General features: G+C 40.8%; 1 protein-coding gene across 1 annotated transcript in view; it reads right to left on the bottom strand.

Annotated features, from left to right (window-relative positions):
- The window catches only part of BIRC6 (baculoviral IAP repeat containing 6), a 322,923-nt gene that overhangs the window by 84,400 nt on the left and 217,591 nt on the right, over positions 1–20,932 (bottom strand). Inside the window, 4 exon segments of the mRNA XM_019500584.2 lie at positions 4,239–4,407; positions 9,031–9,195; positions 14,841–15,058; positions 17,397–17,697. Coding sequence (XP_019356129.1) covers positions 4,239–4,407; positions 9,031–9,195; positions 14,841–15,058; positions 17,397–17,697 — 853 coding nt within the window.

Below are 20,932 nucleotides of genomic sequence, written 5' to 3'. Positions count from 1 at the left end.
ACCAACTTTACAGGAAAAGCATATTTTCTACTTGTAGCTACCATGATTAATGGTGCAAATAAGACAGAACCCTAGTTATCACCAAAACGCTGAGCATCTAGTTTATCTGACAATATCACAGTAACAGTAGACTCCTGTGTAGCAGTCTAATACTTTATTAGAGAGGGAGATTTTGCAAGAGCAAGAATTTGAAATTTGGGAAGAGAAGAGTCCTAAAATAAGGGTAACCTTTTGTTGGTCCTATGAAAATCCATTCACATGCAGGCAAATTATGCAGCTGCTGAAAACTGCTGTTTTCCATCAGCTTTTTCTGAGCACATCTTGTTCTTGGCTGGAAGCCAACCACCGAGAACATTCTATTAGCACTATGCATGTAGTGTCCCAGTTTTAGTCCAGCCTGCCACAGAAACAGGTACCCTGCTCCTGCTGCTTCTCTGGTCACAAAAATATCCTTCGGCCTCAGGAAGCTGCACTGGATTGGAACCCAGGAGACCATGAGCTCAGGACTTCCACTAGCTGGTCTTTAATTCTGTGCCCTTCACATTCCTTGATGAACAAATCTTGCTATCCCATATGCAAGCAAAAACCCTTTAATAAAACCTAGAGCTCAAATATAGCTTCCTCAAGTCTTAGCGCTAAACTGCGCTGTCCTTCAGAAATAATCTGCCAAATTTAAGTACTTCGCTGTCCCCAAAACAGGGATTTCAATATAGATGACCTGGTTTAAATGTATTCTATGCCCTCCTGTGAGGATGCAGATAGAAGCTAAGAGAAGATGCTAGTAACTTACACTCCCTTCACAGTCCAACGGTGCGAGTTTCTGTTAACTGTGTCTTCTTGCCAGCTATCTGGGAGGCAAAAGCCCCCAACTTGACCTTTAAAACTCATTTGCATTAATTCTGTCTCTATGTTAAATAACTGTTGCACTGCAATGAAGTCTGCTCGTTAATAAGACAAGCTATTTTAAAGTCCTGGTTTCAAACAAGTTAAATTTTCAGTCTCAAGTATGCATGAAGAAAAGGCAATATTCTCTGGTACATCAATTCCCCCAAATCTGTGCTTTTCTGCACATTTATTTTCCTCTTATTCAAAATCCTTAGAAGTCTGCTTTTTACTAATCATTCCAAGATAGGCCTTGGTAGGTATTTTAGGAGTGCTTTCCTTCATTGCTGTTTCCTTCAATTTACAAGTGATTAAGATTGAAAAAACTGCATTACAAAACTTTTTATTAAAAAAGAATTTAAAAAAGAAGCCACATGGAGATGCATCTTGAAGAACATAAACAGTTGGACCTGCTTGCTACAGATCATTATGGCATTTAGATACTTAGGAAAACATTTTATATATTCAATTCAGAAAAGCCCAGATTTTTATAGCATTCAGAATTTCACATACTAATCTAAAAAAATGCAGATTTGTAATTCCCTATATTCTCACATTCCATCCCCTGCTTCTCCCCCCCCAAATAAAACAAGCACCTTACTTCTGGGAAGACAAAATGGAGGAAAATAAATGTTTCCAGAGTTATGGCTGCATACAGCAGGAACAGAGCCTAATCGTCAAATCACTCACCTTCCCTGTCCTGCTTAACCAAAAGCTGAACCCCTAGCTGTTGCTGAAGACTTGTCTCCATGGGAAGATCTATTTTTTTTTTTAAAGAGCTAAAAATATTTTGCAAGCCTGTGAAATAGGAAAAGAGAAGCTAGTAGTAGCTAAAAGAGAGCAAAACTGCCAAAAAAAAGTTAGCTTGATTAGTGGAATATTAAGACTTTAAGACGTGTTGCAGAATGTCTATAAGTCAGCAATCTAGGATGACCCGCTCTTTTGAAGACATATCTTTTTCATTCTTTTCTAACAATCTGTCACTGCTCCTCTCCCAGTACTGACAGCAACACTAAGTCTACTAATTGCAAGAAAGAGTAACAAACAGAACTTCAGCTGCTACCACACGCATTCACTCACAATCCTATCCAGCAGCTCTGATCCTTCATGTCTGAAGAAGCTTGCAAAGGGTTTTTGCTTTTTGGATGATCACTTAGCTCCAGCTTAGAAACTGTGCAGCAGAAGACTGTTGATTCATCTCAAAAGAAATTAACTTCCATTTCTACTGTTTCTGTATGGCTGGAAACAGACTTAAAAAACTTATGGTGGCACAAACAAAAGGCAAACAGACATCCATGCTCCTTGTCATACCACAAATGTGGCCATAACAAAGACGGTACCAATTTGTGCAGCTAATTAGAAGTGGACATCTGTTTATTTTATGGAGGAAGAGCATGGGCAGCCCAGAGCTGCCTGCGTTCTCCAGCTGCCCTGTGCAGGTGTTTTGGTGGCTTTAGGGGCCTGATCCTGTGTGGGATTTCCCAGGGTGGTCAGGTCTGGCCCCTCATACTCCAGGAGAACACGTCATCCATTGTCCCAGCATTAATGGGTGTGACAATGGGCAACATACATCACGCCCACTGACTTGGGCCACCTGTGACAGGACATTGCCTGGCACAGCTGATACGCTTCACTTGATGACCTGATCTTCACTTGGTGATCATCTGTTTGCACCCCATTTCATTTTTCTGCTGGATGACCTTAAATGTCACCACTGGTCCTCAGTTCTCATTTGTAAAATGGGGAAGATAATAGCAGCCTCTCTCAAAGTGCTTTGGGACCTACTCATGGTAAGGTGTCTGTAAGAATCATTAATTCTATGGAAAAATGTAATAATTTGTACTCAGTGGAGATGATTAAAAGTTTGTTGCAGTTAGCATTCTTCACTGCCACTCCTAATTTCATAATTGTTAACAGCTTGAGCGTTACTCAACAGAACTGTTATTTCCATAAAAAGCAAGCAACTCTGCTCTAGTCTACAGGAAACATTGTGACCAATCTCTACCAAATACAAAAGCCTGGTGGAACTATTTTTTTCTCCCTAAAAATGAATGCTGAAAGAATGATTTCAGAGCATAACTTTAGCCAACCATTTTTAAAAGATCTTGGTCTGACTAAGGCCCTGTCTCCACTAGCATGGTTCTGCCAACAGCACTTCTGAAAGCAGACAGAGGCTGCCACTACACACATCCATGTGCTACAGAAAGTCATGCTGGCAGACTGCAAAGTGCACCTATGAGATCACAGCATCCAGCAGAAGGCATGGAAGGGTCTTCATGCATCTTCTATTGGTACCAAGAACAAAGGCAGACACCTTCTTTCATCTAAGAGTTGATGTAGCTCTTTGCAGTGTCAGAACTCCACTCTTTACAGAAGAGCTTTGAGTGTTGACTCTGTAGACTTGGCTTTAGATTTTTGTAACTGGATTTAAGATTAGGGCTAGAAAAAATGTTGCATCTTACAGAAGTTTACATTCAGAATTTAGTGTCAACAACATGATTTAGGGCCACAATTAATAAAATTGGGTCAGGGTAGGAGCTGTAGCACCTGCTTGCCCACCCACCACCTCATACACTATCCCAAGATGAGGGCCTTTCCCTTCAACCCCTCATGTTGTATGCAGGAAAAAAAACTTGTTTTGGAATTGGGTAAAAATGGTATATTATCAATATAAATCTTAAAGGAACATAACATTATAAATGTACCTCACAATTAAAGTATAACAAAAAGTATGACCTTCATAAAAAAGGAGACAAGCAAATTAGACTGCCCCTGTACCAAGTGCTTTCAAGTCCTGGCATTTAATAACTTTAAGCATATAAACACACATTTCTCACAGGCTCAATTTTTTAAATCTCTCCACGAGACTTAAGGAGTAATATGAAATCTTTCTATTCTGGTAACTTCAGATATTGGTGAAGATAAATAGGGTACAACATTCAAATGCAATTTGCAAACTGACACGATCTAAATAGGCCTCCCTACCAGAAAAAAAAACCAACAAAAACTATTTTTAAAAAACACTTAGAAAGTACGGAAAACAGTTCAACAGTTTCAAAATTTATAAACACAATAAGAAGTTCTATGAATAGTCAAATGAATAGCAAACAATGTAAATCTCATTAGGCATAAGTGAAGCTACTGTAACAAGAGGAATAAAAACATGCTTTTTCCTTTTTTTAAATGCTGAAAACACCCCTGAAGTAAACCAGGAAGAATTACTCATTTTGTACAAAAACCATGAAATTATCTTGCAAATGAATCCTTACAATTATCTTGAGATTAATATTTTCCTATCATGCTAATTTAATAGAACCAAGTGGAATAGGCTTTATAAGAGAACATCAGTACATTACCTGAATCATTACGGAGATATGACGACATTGCTGGAATGAGACAAGATTGACTAAGTAGCTCTAACAGAACTGATGGAAGTGCATTGCTGTTCTGTCCTCTAGCCTCATGGCTAGTCTGGGAATCTCCATTTGACGAGCTCCCTGCAGGATTTATATAACTTGCAAGGACCTGAAAAACATTAAGAGACTTAATCAAAAGCTTATACATTTTAGTGGAAAGAACTTAAATTGCACCAATTTTAAAAATTACTGAATGGTAGTCTACAATTATTTTACCAATAAAATGCTGTAATGTATTTCTGAGAGACATCTTCAGGTAAGTTCCTATACAGAAATTTAATCACAGTTAACTACTATTTCTGTTATTCATGTGAAAACAAAAAAAAAAATAATATTTCAAATGATACAGTCATGTTTTTATTTTAAAAACCTTTGAATGTCCTGTATGGCTAAATACCCCCAAATGATGTGGTTTCAAGGATGTATTCTAAAACACCTATTAGATTAATTTCCTTCCAAATATTACCCATCTTCACAATTAATCCAGTATTTAAGTCATAAGACAGACCATGCAACTGGCCAAGTAGATATCTGCCCTGTTATTAATAAAATTCATAGCCAAAGGGTCACTGTTAGATCCTATCCTACCTTTAAACAGCAAAACACTAACACAGTGCTCTTTTTACCTGAAGCAGCAAAAAAATTTTAACTTTCACCTTTGGACTGATCACTACCACTTTAATCCACCCATGAGGCAACATATGAAAACTGCCAAAAAACTTCTGCTTGTGAATAATAAAAACATTGTACCTCCTTATTTTCCTAGGAACGGTTTTTTGTAATAAGCATGATGCCTGTGTTCTGTAATCTACCATAACTGGCCACCTCAAAAAAATACCTTCCTTATACATCCTTCCAGTATTTGAGATCAACACATGTACTTGAAGCTTACAGCAAAATGAAGCACACTTGTGGTAATGTTTTATAAAAAGGGCTTGCCCTATGCTGCTCTGAGATGGCTTCTGTTGAAATTTGTTGAATTTCACATCTGGCCCCAAGGCCTATTTATGCAGTCTTTTTTTTTTTAATGTGGAATATTTGGTAGGAGTTGGGGGAATCTTTTCAGTGTACATCTATAATGATGAATTCTTTAATTGAAATAAAAACCTGATAGTGTCAATTATGTATTCTTCTGTTTTCTCAGTTTTTATTTTAAGTCTATTTTAGAAATGAAAGAAACAACACACAAATCAGGTGTTACCCTAGGTAACTCTATAAGAGATACCCTTAGGTTAAAGAATTATTCTCAACCAGGGTCCCATGCCACCCTTGAGTGCCCTGAGAGCGTTTCAATGGTGCCGTGGAGTATTATGCACTGTTAGGTGTCCAAAATTAATTCACAAGATAAACCCAGAGATTTCAAACAGGAATCCATAGTGTTAAAACATTTTGCCTTGTTGTGGTCTTTCTGAGTTTCTCTAGAACATAAACATTGCTTTATTGTTTTTTCTGTAGTCAAAAGCCAAGTGAAAACAAAGAGTTGGCATTTTCCAAGGGACACCTTGAGTCTAACCAGGTTGAGAATCACTGAGCTAAGCACTGGCATTTTTCAAGGGGCACCTTGAGCCTAAAAAAGTTGAGAATCAGAGCTAAAAATTTTCAAACTGCTGCTCAGCTCCAAAGCTTTAATCACATCACTTCTGCCCAGAGCTGACCATTTTCAGTGCAGCTGGGGGCCACACAACTTGTAGCCACATACTGCAGGGGCAGCTCCCAACTGCACAGATAACATGTGACCATCCACTCCCTTAATTCTAAGACCAGCACGTAACCCTTCCCCTGCCATGTGAATTGCTGCAGCAGCACACAATCTCTGTGTCCTACACCAAGCAAGTAGGACATCCAACACTCAGCCCTTCTGTGCCATGTGGCTATGAGAGGGGTGGCTCCTAGGCCCATGGACTGCAGGTTAACCATGTGGCCCATCAGCCACTAGCTGGACTGTACTGAATTCAATCACTGATAAAATGTAAATGGTTCAAGTTTACTGTTATGCTGAGCAAGAAGAAAAAGGAGACTAGAACTGGTGGGTAGGCTGAGTGGACCTTTCCAAAGAAACCCAACTGTATTTGAATGCATAGCCTGACAGACAAGGTTTTTTGGGTAAATCTGATATCTTTTATTAGACGAACTCAAATAGTTGGAAAAATTCTTCTTTGCAAGCTTTTGGGTATAAATACCATTCATCAGGCTGAGGAAGCATCTGCAGTTGGTGTGTGCTCTTCCTGGATGAAATGAATAGTAAAGAAGCCACAGGCTGGTATGCATGCATTTCTTAAAGCAGTCATTTACCCATTCTAGTGGTGGGTAAAACAGAAACCTATTAGCTAGAACGTCTGTTCCTAATTTTTTGGCTCTTCCTCTGATGAACCGTCATTTCTTTTGACTAGATATAGAACAACTCCACAGAAACCTGTTGGAAAATTACTTGGTGCAATGACCACTCAGAACTATCTGCCAGCTAACAGATCAGCATACCCGCTTTTATGCTCAGTTCTTTTTACAGGGACAGCTATACTGGAAGCTAAGAAGTAATCTATCTAATTTGTAACTTAGGATGGAGGGGTTTTTGTACGAACCTTTATATGTTTATATAAAGTGCTGAAGGCACTGGCCGACATCATTGCAGAGCCACTGGCGGGAATATTTGAATGCTTGTGGCACACAGGCCGAGTCCCGGAGGACTGGAAAAGGGCCAATGTGGTCCCCATTTTCAAGAAGGGGAGGAAGGAGGACCCAGGCAACTATAGGCCAGTCAGTCTCACCTCCATCCTTGGCAAAGTCTTTGAAAAAATTATCAAGGCTCACATTTGTGAGAGCCCAGCAGGGCAAATTATGCTGAGGGGAAACCAGCACGGGTTTGTGGCGGGCAGATCGTGCCTGACCAATCTAGTCTCTTTCTATGACCAGGTTACGAAACGCCTGGACACAGGAGGAGGGGTGGATGTCGTATACTTAGACTTCAGGAAGGCCTTCGATACGGTATCCCATCCCATACTGGTGAACAAGTTAAGAGGCTGTGACTTGGATGACTACGCAGTCCGGTGGGTGGCAAATTGGCTGGAGGGTCGCACCCGGAGAGTCGTGGTAGATGGGTCGGCTTCGACCTGGAAGGGTGTGGGCAGCGGGGTCCCGCAGGGCTCGGTCCTTGGACCGATACTCTTTAATGTCTTCATCAGTGACTTGGACGAGGGAGTGAAATGTACTCTGTCCAAGTTTGCAGATGACACAAAGCTATGGGGAGAAGTGGACACGCCGGAGGGCAGGGAACAGCTGCAAGCAGACTTGGACAGGTTGGACAAGTGGGCAGAAAACAACAGAATGCAGTTCAACAAGGAGAAATGCAAAGTGCTGCATCTAGGTAGGAAAAATGTCCAGCACACCTACAGCCTAGGAAATGACCTGCTGGGTGGCACGGAAGCGGAAAGGGATCTTGGAGTCCTAGTGGACTCCAAGATGAACATGAGTTGGCAGTGTGACGAAGCCATCAGAAAAGCTAATGGCACTTTATCATGCATCAGCAGATGCATGATGAATAGGTCCAAGGAGGTGATACTTCCCCTCTACCGGGCACTGGTCAGACCGCAGTTGGAGTACTGCGTGCAATTCTGGGCGCCACACTTCAAGAAGGATGCGGATAACCTGGAGAGGGTCCAGAGAAGGGCCACTCGTATGGTTAAGGGCCTGCAGACCAAGCCCTATGAGGAGAGACTAGAGAAACTGGACCTTTTCAGCCTCCGCAAGAGAAGGTTGAGAGGCGACCTTGTGGCTGCCTATAAGTTCATCACGGGGGCACAGAAGGGAATTGGTGAGTATTTATTCACCAAGGTGCCCCTGGGGGTTACAAGAAATAATGGCCACAAGCTAGCAGAGAGCAGATTTAGATTGGACATTAGGAAGAACTTCTTCACAGTTCGAGTGGCCAAGGTCTGGAACGAGCTCCCAAGGGAGGTGGTGCTCTCCCCTACCTTGGGGGTCTTCAAGAGGAGGTTAGATGAGTATCTAGCTGGGGTCATCTAGACCCAGCACTCTTTCCTGCTTATGCAGGGGGTCGGACTCGATGATCTATTGAGGTCCCTTCCAACCCTAACATCTATGAATCTATGTCCCAATAACTGTTAGTTGACTAAAAAAGGGTATACTCTGTTCTGTAGGAAAATGAGCTCCACTGCCTTCATGGCTGTGATCTTGTTTCTTGCATGTTATAGTATTATTTTAATGTATACCACGTGCCCCCACAAATAAGATGCAAGTGGTTTTGGGAAGGTAGAATGAAGGGAAAAAAAGATTTTTAGAGTAATGATTCAAGGCTGACTGCAGGGGATTGTGTGGCTGCAAAAGGGTTAACACTGTAACTCTGCCCCTGAAGAGTGAACTCCATCCCTTCTCTCCCTGAAGACAGCAGAGGGAGAAGCATGGCAGCCATTTTGTAGCAATGTCTCCATGCTTGCTTTTATTCCAGCAAAGAAAAATCAGCTTCCTTCCTTAAGGCATGTGCCCCAGTTTTGGTGGGCTGATTTTTTGGGAAAAGTGCATGCGATATGTGAGTGAATATGGTATATTTTAATGATTAACAGCCAAAGGGCTGACTGATGGATCAACTCAAAAAGCAAAATGTTTCAAATACTTAAGTGAAAAAGTGTTAGAAATACAATTTTTTTCTAGCAATAAATTTTGTCAGTAGCACATACACAAATGCTTATACAGTTACATAGATTTCACCATTCAGTACCTGAAGAAGACAGGTGACATGCTCTTCCTCCAGCCTTTGTTTAGTCAAAGCTTGCTCCACATCCCATCCCGAAGCTGTGGAGCCAGTTCCAAAGCCAGTACCTTTGGCCCAGTACAGCTGCTGTTCTTCGGTTGATGCACTGTTGTGCGTACTTGACACCTGTGGCTTAAAAAAAGTGAATCCCAAACTCAGATTACAGACCCTACATGTTGTGCAGATTTAAAATACTTCTACTGTCCTGCAAAAGAAACAGCAAGGATTTAAAAAATATATATATAGTAGATCAGGTAATGTGGGGCTGGGTAGAGCCAACGTAGGGCTCTGGAGCCCTGATCCCAGCACATGCAGGTCAGCAGAGGTGGCATGGGTTAAATTGAAAGTCAACTTGTTGGATTTTAAGAGAAAGGTACACAGATAATAAGAAAGAACTCAACCTGGTGCCTGAAGTTACCTAAATGGGTACTCAACACAAATCCTCAACTTGATTTTCAGCAGTGCTGAATACCTACAGCTCCTTTCAAATATATGGACTTGAAGGTCTGGGGAGGGTAGACTCCATGCCTTTCAGGGCAAGTACCCACACATCATTAGGAGAATTTGGTAAGCCTGCATCCTATCAACAAATCCAACTAACACTTAACTTTTCTACCCTTACCTGTCATAGAAGGAAAATTTTAAAATACAAGATTCAGCAGGCCTGCACTAAGACTTATATTTTTGAGGTGAAATCTTTCTTTAAGAGCTCCTGGTCAGTGGTCATGACAGCTGCCTTCAAGGCCAAAGAAACAATATATTCAGAGCTGGTGACAACTCCATGCAGATGAGCACATTGTAGTTTCGCTACTGAAGTAGATTAGATGACAGTTTAGGACTGAAGTAAAGAATGCAGAACATTTGTTTATATGTTACTGCACAGGCTATTTTTGTGTTGAAGGCTATTTTGGATACTGAACCAAGACAATGTTTTGTCCTTAATACTTTTTATTTTATGAAGCATAGCTGTTGTAAATTTATACTGTCAATTAAAAAAATAGTAACATTTTTAAACATGCTTTTATTTGTAATTATATGCTTGGAGCCTTCTGGCTCTGCAGATTGTTCAGGAGTGCCACCATGATGGTGACAAACAGAACTAAACACATGCTCCCCATTAAGGTGGTAATAAAAACCTCTATGGCAGTAATTTTCAAACAGGGTGCTGGGACAACCTGAGGTGCCTCAAGATCCTTTCAGTGTTGTTGTAGGGTGCCATGTAATTGTAGCATTGTTCAGTGTGCAAATATAATTAAGAAGTTAAACCAAGAGATTTCAAGCACGAATCCAGAGCATCAAAGCATTCAGATCTGTTGTGATCTTTGAGTTCTTTGCAATAGAAAAATTGCTCTATTATTTTTCTGTAGTAAAATCAACCAACAAAAAAACCAAGAAAACTACCCTCTAAATGAAAAACAAAAACAAGCCTAAAAAACTTAAAGCTGGCATTTTCTGAAGGGTGCCATGAGCCTAGAGAAAGGTTGAGAACCACTCTTCTAGGGTGTTCACTTCTGTAAACATGAAAAAGTAAGTACTTTCCCCTTTTCTATATGGGATTTCCTGAAGCCCCTTCATTGTTTTGTTTTCAGGTATGCTCCCAACCCAACAAAACATGCATTTGTTGTGAAAACACTGACCTGAAAGGCAACATGAATGGACTGTCAACATATTCTCTAGATTCATCATTCTTCAAGAAATCAGAAGATTCTTCATGCGTGATTACTGCTTGATCTTACACCAGGGGCGGGCAATTATTTTGGGCAGAGGGCTGCTTACTGAGTTTTGGCAAGCCATCAAGGGCCACAGGACAGGCAGCCCAGGGAAGATGAATATTAATTTTCTAAATTTTTTAGGGGTCCTGAGGGCTGGACAGACTGGCCTGGCGGGCCGCATCCAGCCCCCGAGCTGCATTTTGCCCACCCCTGTCTTACACTGTTATCTAGTGAGTGGAACCAGACCTTATAAAAAACATCTAGAGCATCTGCTTGCTGGGCTGCTGCTCTGAATAGCAGTCCTTACTAAGATTTCATCAGCAAATGGGTTACATGCGAGTACTTCTGGACTCATGCTAAGATTTTATTAGCATTATAATGAAAATCCTGGTATCTGAGGCATGTTTTGCTAGAAGTGGGATGTTACGAAAGTGAATCTCAGAAAGCTACCTGAAGACCACCAGGGGGCAAACAAACCTTTGCCAGCTTCACATATATAAAAACAATTTCTAGATGCAGGGCAATTATGGCTTATTTTAGGACTGAGATAGGTAGTTAGCCATGTTAGTCTGAAGTCAAGCAGAAAACAGAGTCAATTTGCATGTTATATACCAAAGATTCTCAACCATCATGTTCTAGCATCTTGGGGAGCTTTGAGATCCTTTCAAGGTTGATCCAAGGTTGCCATGCAATATTAGGTGTGCAAATATGATTCACAAGATAAATCCAGAGATTTCAAATAGGAATCCATATGGTTAAAAACATTGTTGTGGTCCAAGTTCTTTACAACAGTAGACTTGCTCTATTATTTTTTCATAGTCAAATAAAGAAGAGCTGGCATTTTTCAAAGGGTGCCTGGAGTCTAATAAGGTTGAGGAATCTCAGACTGTCAGACATGAATAGCATCAGTGGGGTTACTTAATCAGATTATTTTATGAAGATGTAGATAATTCATCAGCATCTGACAGCGCATGCCCATGAAAGCTCATGCTATGAATCTCTAATCTAGTCTATTAGGTGCAAATCTATTTGGTCTTCTGTTGTATTTTAGGTCTACCATCCACAGACTTGTTTTCTTCAGCCACATAAGACACTTCACTTCAAAAACCACGACTCCAATGCCTCCTGTGCATTTTGGATGATAAAGAATATGAAGTATAAACACAAGCACATTTATTCTGAGGGAACTAGATCTTTCACTACTTGTTCCAAGAAGGGAGATCTTTTTCAAAATTACACATTTTAGCAGCTCTCTTGAGACTGTGGATGGGATGAAAAAGGATGAAAGGTGAAACCATGGGTCCAAGTAATTAGAGTGAGCAGTCTGCTGCATGTACCTGTTTGAACAGAATGTGAAACAGTCTACTCTCTAGTCTGGTATCAGGCTGGTAATACATTATTGCACACTCATGCTCACAGGAAAAGAAAAAAAATCCAACTGTTCACTATGAAGATCAGCAGTCTCAATTCTAGCACTTCCCTCTAAAAACAGATGGTGTCCCACCTTCACTGTTTCTGATGGTGGAGGAACAGAAGGAACATTCTGTTCTTGGAGGCTGCTGCCTTTTCAGGGACTTGGAGGAGTTTTGAAACGCTACAGCAGGTTTGAAACGCTAAACTGCAGCAAGCAAGCCATTAAGTATTAGCACCAGCCTTTGTAGGTGGCATAAGGCAGATTGGGGAGGGGACAAGCAGCACAGAGACAGATACAGCAGGGAGCAGAAACAAAGCAGTAGATTGGTCAGGGAGCACAGGACAGGAAGCAAAAAACAAAGCAGCCCATCAGGCTGCAAGGAAACTGGAGTGGCACTTAGGGAGGGCATGGGACTAATTTGTGGCACACCTGCCAAATAAGTTTGGTTCCCATTATGTTACAGTCTGACACAAGTTTTATTCCTTGAACAGAAATCTTATGATTGTGAAGACTTAAATCGCAACCCTCTTGTGCATATATATATGCACCATGGTATTTGCATTATCACAGTTTTCCCCGCAAAGGATTTATCCCTTAGTGCACAGGATAAATAATGCTCAGGAAATGAATGATGCTTGGTTTTGAAAGAAGCTGCTTCCTGAACGATCCTTCATTTCCCTTTTGAAAAATAGGAGTACAGGCAGTCCTCGCACTTACGGCAGGTTATGTTCTTGGAAAAGGCACTGTAAGTCAAAACAATGCAAATTGAATCTGATTTTCCCATAGAAAAAATGTTATAATAGGGGGTTATGTTCCTGACCAAGGGCCTGATGCCCAACTTCTTACAGAAATGACCATAAACACCATATTTAACATTTCACAGATTTCATAGACATTAGGGCTGGAAGGGACCTTGGAAGATCGAGTCCAGCCCCCTGCCCAAAGGGCAGGAAGTCAGCTGGGGTCACAGGATCCCAGCAAGATAAGCATCCAGTTTGCTCTTGAAGGTGTTCAATGTAGGCGCTTGAACCACCTCTGGTGGCAGGCTGTTCCAGACCTTGGGGGCTCAGACAGTAAAGAAATTCTTCCTTATGTCCAGCTTGAAACCGTCTTGAAGTAGTTTATGACCATTTGACCTAGTCGTCATCCCTTGAGGCGCTCTGGTGAACAAACGTTCCCCCAGATACTGGTGGTCACCCCTGATAAACTTATAGGTGGCCATCAGATCACCCCTGAGCCTGCGCTTTTCCAGGCTAAAGAGCCCCAGGGCTCTCAGCCTGTCATCGTAGGGTCTGCTTCCCTGACCTCTGATCATGCGCGTGGCTCTTCTCTGGACTCTCAAGCTTCTCCACATCCTTTTTGAATTGTGGAGCCCAAAACTGGACGCAGTACTCCAGCTGTGGCCTCACCAAGGCCGAGTACAAGGGGAGAATGACGTCCCGGGATTTGCTTGAGAAGCATCTATGGATGCAAGCCAGCGTTTTGGTCGCTTTACTAGCCGCAGCATCGCACTGCAGGCTCATGTTCATGTTGTGGTCAACGATAACCCCCAAGTTTCTTTCTTCCACAGTGCTAGCCAACATAGCACTGCCGAGCCTATAAAGATGCTGCGGGTTTTTCTTCCCAAGGTGGAGAACCTTGCATTTATCGGCGTTGAACACCATCAGATTCTCATCCGCCCACTTGCTGAGCCTGTCCAGGTCAGCCTGGATCACCTGCCTGTCTTCTGGTGTGGATGCTTTGCATTTATAGTTGATTAAATCAACTATTTAATCAACTATAAATGATATACACTGTACAGTACAAAGCTTTCTAAAGTGTACTGCATATAAATCGATTAAGCAGGGCAATACAGTATCTAATCATATAAAATTTTATTTAATCAGAAGGTGAAGGGACACCATCAGGGTCATGGAATTGAGAAGGCCTTCTTTGGGGAGACTTAGGGCCACTTGATGGCTTTTTGAGAAACTGATGTTTGTTTTGCTGCCCCTCTTTTTCTCATTGTAAATTTCCCTGTAGTGCCATAAGTGCGAGGATCCAGCGCCATAAGTAATAACATGGGTGTAAATGGTGAAGCACCGGGAGTGCAAATCTCCATAAGTTGAGGACTGCCTGTAAAGTCACACTCTCACAAGCAAGTTGAGAAGATCAATTCATTTGTGTTTGTGAATCCATGTAAATGAAATTAATCCTGTATTCAGCACAGAGGTAAAATAAGGTCAAAAGGGTCAAATGTTAACTAATTTAAAAAAAATACTGAAGTTTCTCTATCAACCACTATCCGTCCACTACACAGAACGAAGCACTACTCTTGTAGATAATAATGCGTAAGCTTAAGCAATACACCTTACTAGAGGTGCACAAGTAGGCCAAGCACCGGCAACCTAAATTTTCCAATTAACTTCACAACATTCACATTAATTTAGCATTCATGATTTTTATGTTGATCATAGGACATTTAAAGTAACCTGCAAGAAACAGTACTTCGGGTAGGATTTTCAAGTTAGTTTTTTACTTCCCTTGAGCATCTGTTCTGAAGATTTCATTTCTAATAGCTGCAGGACACCAGTGTGCAATGCTACCCTAGCATCCCAGTTAAAGACTGGGTTACTGAATCGAAGTAATTACTAACCTGAAGCTAAGCTTACCTCTGTCTGGTTGGGACTGGAGTTGGGCACTCTTGGGGCATGATGACTTAGAGCAGACAGACAAGCAAGGATAAGATGTATTGCCCCAATTTCCAATGCCATCCGCCTAAGGAGAACTCCATCATCAGTAGTCAATGGTGTAGTGCTGAACAAACTACGCAGCACATGAAATGGAAGAGTTGGAAGCACATTAGCTGAAGGGGACTGAAGGATATGACCTAAGTTGAAGAGAAAAAGAAATCAACATTATGTATTTTCTTTTAATAGCTCAGCACAATGTGTTATGCTTTGTAAAGATTTATTACAAGTATACAGCAATATTCTAAAAACATTATTTAAGTCTTTAGCAAAATAAATTATCTAAGGTTGAATTTCTCTCTAGCAAAAATCTTCCACCGGGAAAAGATGAGAGAGTAGGGGAAAAGCTGTGAACTTATTTCCTTTACAGATTAATCTGACACTAAAAGAATGTATATAGTAACCTATGAACAAAATAAGATTTGAACCCCTATATCCAGGAAGAAAAGCTGGTTCATACTGTGTTTCGCTACACATTTGGTCCTGTTTAACGCAAATACTGAAGCACTCAGGATTTTTCAGATTTTAATGGAAAACTAAAAGAACATGCCCTGCTTCCTCTTGCAAAATGAAAGTGAATGCTCTCCTAATACATAAGGAATATGAACACTGGGGAGGGAGAAGAGTTATTTAAGCCACAAGGACAACGTTGGCACAATTTGGCCATGAAAAATAATTAGGTTGGAAATTAGAAAAAGATTTCTATCCACCAGAGTAGGTAGATTATGGAATGACTTTCCAATAATGACATTAGAGGCAAAAAAGCCTACCTACTTTTAAATTCAGTCCTATCAGTTTATGAAAGGGACTATACAATATGGTTGCCTATGAAAGCAGAGGACTGGACTTGATGACCAAGGAGGTCTTCTGGGCCCATGTTCCTATGAATTAGCAAAATGACAAAACCAGGAACAGCTTTGGGTAGTCCCAAAATTGGAGGGAAAATTCAAATGAAATTTGGTATCTAACTTTTTCTGTCCACCATCCCAATGAGAGGAGTCATTAGAGAGGGGAGGAAAACAAAAAACAGAAATTCATGGAAGAACTGAGAAACCTATAAAGTATATTGCTCTTTGTATTAGCTGCGGCAGTGGATCTAATGTTGGGTAGACATTGTCGGGAGCATGATTACTGAAAAGGGCATCTATTTTGGGTTGAAAAAGCAGTTTCTTGTTTGGATACCAGAAATTATTACGTTGGTCCTTACAAAGGAATAAAGGCTTGACTGAGTATAAACAAAGGAATTGAGACAACCCTGAGAAAAAGGTGGATAAAATGCATATCAAGGGGAAATAAATAGATTGTCATTGCTTCTCACTGGCTACCAGTGGACGTAAGAGGTCTTGAAAATCATTTGAATTAACTTCTGGTAGTATTCTTAACATCTTACTGGGTCTGGCCTTGTGCTGAGCAGTTCAGTCCTTTGTTACCAAAGCTGCTTGCGTTATTCTGATCTTGCTCTTACAGACAAATCCACAGATCCATAATGTAATGCCACAAGTGGCCACTGGAACATCTTGTCTGACCACCTTTGTATCACAGCCTTAAAGCTCTGCTCAGCTGCCAATTCACTGTGCCTAATAACTTGTATTTGACTAAAGAATATCTCTTTCAGAAAATGACATTCAGATATGATCTAAAGACATTAGGCAACAAAGAATCTACTATTTCCCACAGCAGTTTAAAGCTTCACCTTCTAGTCACTGGTTCATGTAATGCCTTTCCTCATGTACCCATTATTTCTCCCTGTGAAGGCACTTATACCAGTAAGAAATCTGAGAGGTTACTTGATAACTAAACAGATGAGAGACTTAAAGAACTCAACTATAAGGCACTTTTCTCCATCCTCAAATCATTTCAAAGGATCTTTCCTGCACTCCTTCTAATTTCTCAACATCCTTAAAATGTGGCTATCCAAGCATTGTATTAGCCTTTTTTCACTGCAGCTTTCCACTGAAAGTTCATACAGAATTGCTTGTCCATTATGACCCTCACATCCTTTTCGAAGTCACCACTTTTCAGGATATTGAATTAGGCTGTAACTGAACTGAACTGAACAACTGAAACATGTTGTTCTAATGGCCCATTTTACCAAGCTATCCAATGTTCTGTATTACTATCCCATAACCATCATTTACCCTTCAGCCAATCTGTCATCTGGATATTTTATAAGCAGTGATTTTATGTTCACTTTTAGATCATCAGTGGAAACACTACATAATGATGGGCCACCAAGTACCAATTCCCACACAATCCCACTAAAAGCATTTGACAATATTTCCCAACTGTTACTAACTTTGAGATCAGTTTGACAAGTTTCAGTGTTCACATATGGAGACTGTATGTTATCCAAGATATGGTCAAGATTGATTCTTCAATCTGTACAAACCTGTTCCCATTGGCTACAAAGGCACTATAATACAGTCAAGAAAAAAACATAGCAGTTTTCTATAGAGAAATATAGAAATTACAACATACTTCCTTCACCATCATCTGTCACTCCCAATACCAATCTAAGCAGACACTGAGCATGTTTCCTCTCTTTTAGCAGCACCTCAGCATAGCCAGGGAGACGAAGGAATAATCCAAAGGCAGCTAAAGAATGAGCAGGGATGGGAGACATGGTTTGAACTGTTGATTTGATTGGTGGAGGCTCTGCAGCAATTGTTTCTGGGGCTTCATAAACAAGTTCCCCTGACTGTTCAATGGTAACCCATTCAAACTGATCACTGTCCTTCTGCTTCTCTTGTGTGGTAGATGTGACCACTGGAGCACTCACCTTAAAGAAAAAAGGAATATATCAGTCTTTCAAATAGTTATTCATTTAATCAATCCACACAGCAATTTCCTTCTTATCAGGATTGGATTTTGAGGACATACAATTTTAATACATGGTATCACATGAAAAATAACAAAATTCATTGATGTTTTTCTAGGTTAAAATGAAATCAGACTGAACAGATATAGAGAAGAGAGTAAGCTTGTTACATTTTTAGAAGTTCTAGAAAGTCCACCTACACATGCAGATAAAATTATTTTAAGGTAAAAGGAACAAAAAAAGTTTAAATTAAAAAATGTTCACCCGCCTCCTGCCACATACATGCACACATTTTTAGAATAGGGGTGGTGAGGTTTGTTCTGAACACCATCATTTAATATACTACAAACAGAGAAGGAACTCATTTAAACCCTTAGTAATTTTGAGCAATATATTGGGGGGAAGAGAAATGGACAACAAAAATCAACCATCACTGGTTAAAACCCATAAGATACAAAAACAGCTACTGTGGCAGGCTCTAAATAGTATGTACTGAGCTGCCAGATTTTAGAAACGTAATGCTACATGTGACAGCTATCTTTAAAAATATTTGTTTTTGTGAACTGCATGCCTGAATGCTAGTTGTACATGTAGTTCTCAGTGGAGGTTCATAAAGCTTAACTGCCATCATCCTCATAGCTCAAGTAAGTGTGCTGAATAAAGGAAGGCAAAAAGTTTAGTTTTTTTTAAACACATTTTAAGGTTTTTTAAGAATTATCAGGGATGGCATCAATCAATTGTTCAAGCTGCAGACACATTAAAGTCTGACTTGGATCTAAAAATGCTAAGAGAGCTACATCCTTGGACAATCCAATCCTAAAGTCCAAAATTAAGTTCATGAAAGGTGGGAATAAAATGTTTTTAATTGGGGGTAGGTAGAGGCAGACATGAAATTAACTTCCAGAAAAGATCTTGCATAATTTCTGATTGGAGTCTAGAGGAACAAAGTGCAAGCTAACAGGTCAATATTTTCTGTTTTTGTAGACAGGCACTGTGCTGCTGCAGCACTCCAGAGACTATATAATCAGGAAATCCAATGCGAGACCATGTGATCCAAAAATCAAGGATCGCTCATGTAAACACATTTTCCATCCATGTCGTTTTTATTTTTGTTAAAGCTAATTCCCTATTGTAGCCTTGATATTAGACTACGGAGAGAAAAATATTCTCTGAAGCATTCCAATTATTGATGTCAGCTTTCTCATGGCAATCACGGATTTATTAGCTGATTTTACAAGGGAAAAAAATAGGTATTAACTAGAGAAAGGATGGGGTAGCATTTAATAAGACGTGACATCTTAATCATTAGCGTCAAAAGTTAAATTATTTCAACTTTTTTTTTTTTTTTAAATGTCTTCCATTAAGGAGAAAAATAAACACATGCTTCTACCTTTAGGAGACCCAGTAGTGTTCTGGTTCATACTTATAAAGAAAGTATATAAGCTGGTCTCCTCAAAATAGTAATCTTTGCAGTGTTTCTAGCAAATTTGATCAGTTCTTTGAATAATGAGACAAAATATATTTTTCGATTTCCACAAAAGATAGTCCCAGTTTTGTACAGATAACTCGGAAAAACCTGGATTTTGGACTCAGAGTGGTAGTAAGCTTTGCATGCATGTATAAGCAAAATGATAAGATAGCATAAGATGGGAAGAGACCTCCTGTGTAATCAAGACGTGTCCCTTTGCTTACACGGGCAACCACATCATATAAAACAGGGATCGACAACATTTTTGGGCAGAGTGCCAAAAACACCTGCAACCTTGACTTGGACGTTGGTGTGCCAGGGTAGATGGCAAGGGCGCCGAGAGGGGCCCGATCCTTGTTGTGCCAATGAAGCACTGGCCCCTTGCCTGAGGCACGAGTGCCAAGCAAAATGACTTCAGCGCTACAGACTGGCAGGTGTCAGGGGTTACCTACTCCTGGTATGAACCTTTTCCAAAGCTGATAACAGTCTACTTTAAAATTAATTGGGCTTTTTGCCCCAAACTACTATTATTTAAAAGCTGTTGCAAAACCTCACTGGCTCTTTTTGAAAGCAATACACCTTCTTCTACAGCAGGGGTGGGCAGTTATTTTGGGCAGAGGGGCACTTACTGAGATTTGGCAAGCCATAGAGGGCCACATGACAGGCAGCCAGGGGCAGATCAATATTAATTTTCTAAATTTTTTAGGGACCCCGCAGGTCAGATAGAATGGCCTGGTGGGCCGCATTTGGCCCACCCCTGTTCTACAGACTTGCGAACACATTAACGGAAAAGTTGCGTCTGAATTTATTATTCCTTACATTTCTAAAAGCTTAATGAAATATCACCTCAATTTAGAATACATTTTCCTGCTGAGCCCAATAGCCTCTGTGTGAATATCTCACAGTATGAGAGTGCTGCTTATGAGAAAACAAGGTCTGATCTTCCCCAATAAATAAAAAGAAAGCTGCTTCCAAGGTCAACAAAGAAAAATGTGCATTCTGTTGCCTTCTTCAGTAAAATGTTATTCAAGCTGATTAGTTTACATAAGAGACAGCATTGACAAGGTAAACAGATATGCTTTTACAGTTACTCAAGTTGCCAGCCAAACAGCACTGAAAAAATTGTTCCCAAGCCCATATAAGATCATTTAAGCTCCAAAACCAGGAAATGGTTCTGTATGCATCCATTGACTTGTAGGACAGCGCTGTTAATTTAAGCATGTTAGCACTGAGTACAAATAACTTTTCCTTTAAAAATATACCCAAATCTGAGTTAATCCAATATTAAGATTACACAATTAACCTATACAGCAGGGGTGGGCAAAGGCTGGCCCATAGGCTGGATTGAGCCTGCAGCAGACTCCATTTCCAAGCAGCCCCTGCCCATGTCTCTACAGCTGGCTTCCACGGAAACCCCAGCAGCAGCAGTACCGTCACAGCACAAGACCAGGGTTTCCATGGAGACCAGCCCCAGCAGTGCTGACAGGGGGCGTGCCTGGGTGGGGAGCTGTTCCACGGCTGGGATCTTGTGGCACTGACAGCATGGTCCAGAGCCGGAGCAGAACTAAGATCCAGTGCCCACATGCTTCAGGCAGAGGTGTGCAGGCAATGGATTGCGGTTCTGCCCTGACTCTGGGCCTCGCTGTCACCACTGCAAAGATCCCAGGCCCAGCCCTATCCAGCCACATGCCTTCCCAGCGCTGCTGGGGCTGGTCTCCATGGAAAACC

Source organism: Alligator mississippiensis, chromosome 1 (assembly GCF_030867095.1).
Source record: "Alligator mississippiensis isolate rAllMis1 chromosome 1, rAllMis1, whole genome shotgun sequence".
Classification (NCBI taxonomy): domain Eukaryota; kingdom Metazoa; phylum Chordata; order Crocodylia; family Alligatoridae; genus Alligator; species Alligator mississippiensis.
Note: the sequence above shows the minus strand (reverse complement) of the source record. Positions and strands in the feature narration are given on the sequence as shown.